The sequence below is a fragment of the Physeter macrocephalus genome, chromosome 9, assembly GCF_002837175.3.
Source record: "Physeter macrocephalus isolate SW-GA chromosome 9, ASM283717v5, whole genome shotgun sequence".
Taxonomy (NCBI): domain Eukaryota; kingdom Metazoa; phylum Chordata; class Mammalia; order Artiodactyla; family Physeteridae; genus Physeter; species Physeter macrocephalus.
This window is the reverse complement of record NC_041222.1, coordinates 94,702,731-94,706,107: the sequence shown is the minus strand read 5'-3', so window position 1 is coordinate 94,706,107 and position 3,377 is coordinate 94,702,731. Positions and strand designations below refer to the sequence as shown.

General features: G+C 36.6%; 1 protein-coding gene across 1 annotated transcript in view; it reads right to left on the bottom strand.

The window, feature by feature from the left end:
* ADAMDEC1 (ADAM like decysin 1) overlaps positions 1-2,612 on the bottom strand; it is a 19,086-nt gene extending 16,474 nt beyond the window's left edge. The window contains exons 1-3 of the mRNA XM_007116320.3: positions 2,498-2,612; positions 2,144-2,262; positions 1,505-1,581 (exon numbers count right to left, since the gene is read on the bottom strand). Coding sequence (XP_007116382.2) covers positions 1,505-1,581; positions 2,144-2,262; positions 2,498-2,585 — 284 coding nt within the window. The 5' untranslated portion in view covers positions 2,586-2,612. The remainder of the gene's footprint in view (positions 1-1,504; positions 1,582-2,143; positions 2,263-2,497) is intronic.
* Between the last annotated feature and the right edge of the window lie 765 nt (positions 2,613-3,377).

The window sequence follows — 3,377 nt, the reverse complement described above, 5'->3', positions numbered from 1 at the left end:
GATCCTTTTGACCCACCTCCTAGAAAAATGGAAATAAAAACAAAAATAAACAAATGGGACCTAATGAAACTTAAAAGCTTTTGCACAGCAAGGGAAACCATAAACAAGATGAAAAGACAACCCTCAGAATGGGAGAAAATATTTACAAACGAAGCAACTGACAAAGGGTTAATCTCCAAAATATACAAGCAACCCATGCAGCTCAATATCAAAAAAACAGACAACCCAATCCAAAAATGGGCAGAAGACCTACATAGACATTTGTCCAATGAAGATATACAGATTTCCAACAATACATGAAAAGATGCTCAACATCAGTAATGATTAGAGAAGTTCAAATCAAAACTACAATGAGAAAAAAAAAAAAAAAAAAAAAAACTACAATGAGGTAACACCTCACACCGGTCAGAATGGCCCTCATCAAAAAATATACAAACAATAAATGCTAGAGAAGGTGTGGAGAAAAGTGAACTCTCATACACTGTTGGTAGGAATGTAAAGTGATGCAGCCACTATGGAGAACAGTATGGAGGTTCCTTAAAAAACTAAAAATAGAACTACCATACGACCCAGCAATCCCACTACTGGGTATATACCCTGAGAAAACCATAATTCAAAAAGAGTCATGTACCACAATGTTCATTGCAGCTCTATTTACAATAGCCAGGACATGGAAGCAACCTAAGTGTCCATCAACAGATGAATGGCTATAGAAGATGTGGCACATATATACAACGGAATATTACTCAGCCATAAAAAGAAACGAAATTGAGTTATTTGTAGTGAGGTGGATGGACCTAAAATCTGTCATACAGAGTGAAGTCAGAAAGAGAGAAACAAATACCATATGGAGACGCAGACGTAGAGAATGGACTTTAGGACACAGGGCGGGGGAAGGGTAAGCTGGGACGAAGTGAGAGAGTGGTATGGACATATATACTTTACCAAATGTAAAATAGATAGCTAGTGGGAAGCAGCCACACAGCACAGGGAGATCAGCTCAGTGTTTTGTGACCACCTAGAGGAGTGGGATAGGGAGGTTGGGAGGCAGACACAAGAGGGAGGGGATATGGGGATATATGTATACATATAGCTGATTCACTTTGTTATATAGCTGAAACTATCACACCATTGTAAAGCAATTATACTCCAATAAAGATGTTAAAGAAAATAAAAATGCTTTACAGAACAACAACAAAAAGTAATGGAAAGTCACATCAAAGGTTTTCAGTTTATCTGGGTGGAATATATTTTCAGTAAATTCCAAAAGCAGCAGGGAAGAAAGTCATTCGTGCAGCTCTCTTTGTTTTACTCTTTGCATATAATTTCCTAGGGAAACATCAAACTTCTTAGATAATATTAACACCAACTTTTAGCATCTAATGCTCAATATGCTTCATGTCTTCTATGACAAATGACAGTATATAGAGTCTCAAGAAGATTTATTTTTCCACATTCTCTTAGGTATAATCCAGTGATTAAACTTGCAGGAAATACAACTTACTCGGCTTTTTGTAGGCAAAGAATAACTTCTTCTCCATTTAATATCATCTGATACTGAAGTTCAGGGTCATATCTTTCCTAAAAATATTTAATAATATAATGATAATTTATATTTATGAGTCTATCTAAAATAATTATAATATGATATAGGTAGCTGTATAGAATAATAATTACAAATGTAATCATCAGAAATTTAATATCTATAATACATTTTTAAAATCTTGTTGATTAATGAGATAATATGATTTCTATATTATAGACAAAAGGCAATTCAGTGGGGCCGGGGGGTGAGGGTAGGGAGGAGACATGGGTTTGGTGGGCTTGGCAAGGAATGTCTCCTCCTAGAAATACTGCCGTTCTGTCCTCCTTTTTTTTTTGTTCCCCCCACAGACTTGGAGAAACACCCAAACTCTTTTATTTTTTCTGATCCAGTGTGGGAGTTAACTCCCTTCCTGCTGCTTAATTGTAAAAGCATTTAGAGAAATCCTATGCCCTCTCCTGGGCAAAGGGGAGCATTTGTGTAAATGGGCTTCAAGACTAAACTACTAGATGTTGACTGTGACATTACTTCTACTAGTAAAAAGGTCCTTTACTGTCTCTTTAGATGACAGAAAAATCCCACGGTCATCCCATTGCTTACCTCTTTGCCATGCTTCTCTGTCTGGTTGTTCTGTATCTCTCTTTTGTGTAAAATGTGTAGTTTTTTAGGACGAACTACTTCATAAGGCTCTAGTTCAGGAGTCTGCTTTACGACTATCGCTAGAGAAACAGAGGTAATACTGACAAAATATTTAAAGTATTTTGTTGGTTGGTTTCTTGAAACTGAGTGGAAGACAATTCAGTCCATTGAGAAGGGAAACATTGAGAAGAACAAGTTACTCCTCCAGTTCAGCTTTTATAACAAAGAATTTTTCTTTAGTTTTCTCTCCCTATTCTGGAAAGATGTGACAATGATGAAACAATTCTTTGGAACTGTCAATATATTAGTACTTACCTTGAGCTTGAACGATGAGCCAGAGGGTGGAAAGCAGGACCAAAGCCATGCTGGCTACTGTAGGTAGCTGAGACGTCCCACACAACATGAAGATTTGGTCCCCCCAGCTGTCCAGTTTTATCTTCCCCTACTTCTCTTTACAAATTGAAAAAAAAATAATAAAGATAAAAACCTCAAACCTTCTTTGGGAGATTGAGGAATGTTTACTGATGACACTGGGAAGTTGCTAAGAGATTGCAGTGTCAAGATCGTGAGAATGTTCCTCATTTATGAGAGGTGTTTATGTCTGTGGTTACAGCTTAAGGAGTCACATCTGGACAGCTGCTTGGCCCTGGTGCTCCTATAGTAGTGGAAAAGTACCAACTGAGACTGAGATGTGTGTGCATATATTTGCATATTCATTAAATTCAGCCATTGCTCATGCTGTTCAGTAATGTTATAGAAATTGATCCATACATTTAGAAAATATTTCAGTAGTCTGTACATATTTTGAAAAATTGGCACAGAGAAAACAATCTGTAAAACAAGCACCAGGCAAACTTGTATAAGCTAGGATATTATAATTTCTCTGACCCTCACTTTCCTTGTCTGTGAAAAGGGGATGATGATAACGATACCTACTCTTAAGTTTCTTATAAAGTTCATACAAGGTAACACACACACATGCACGCACACACACACGTAAAACTATAAGGAAATGTGCAAATGTAAATTCTCTTGACGACAGTGCTAGCCTCAAATTATACTGCATATAAAGTATTTTTGAAACGCACTATGAGTTCTACTGAAGGAAAATAACTACTTTTCTGATTACAAAAATAATACATTTTCATGGTCATAAGCATCAAATCAGTATATTGAGGAAAAGAAGTTGGTCACC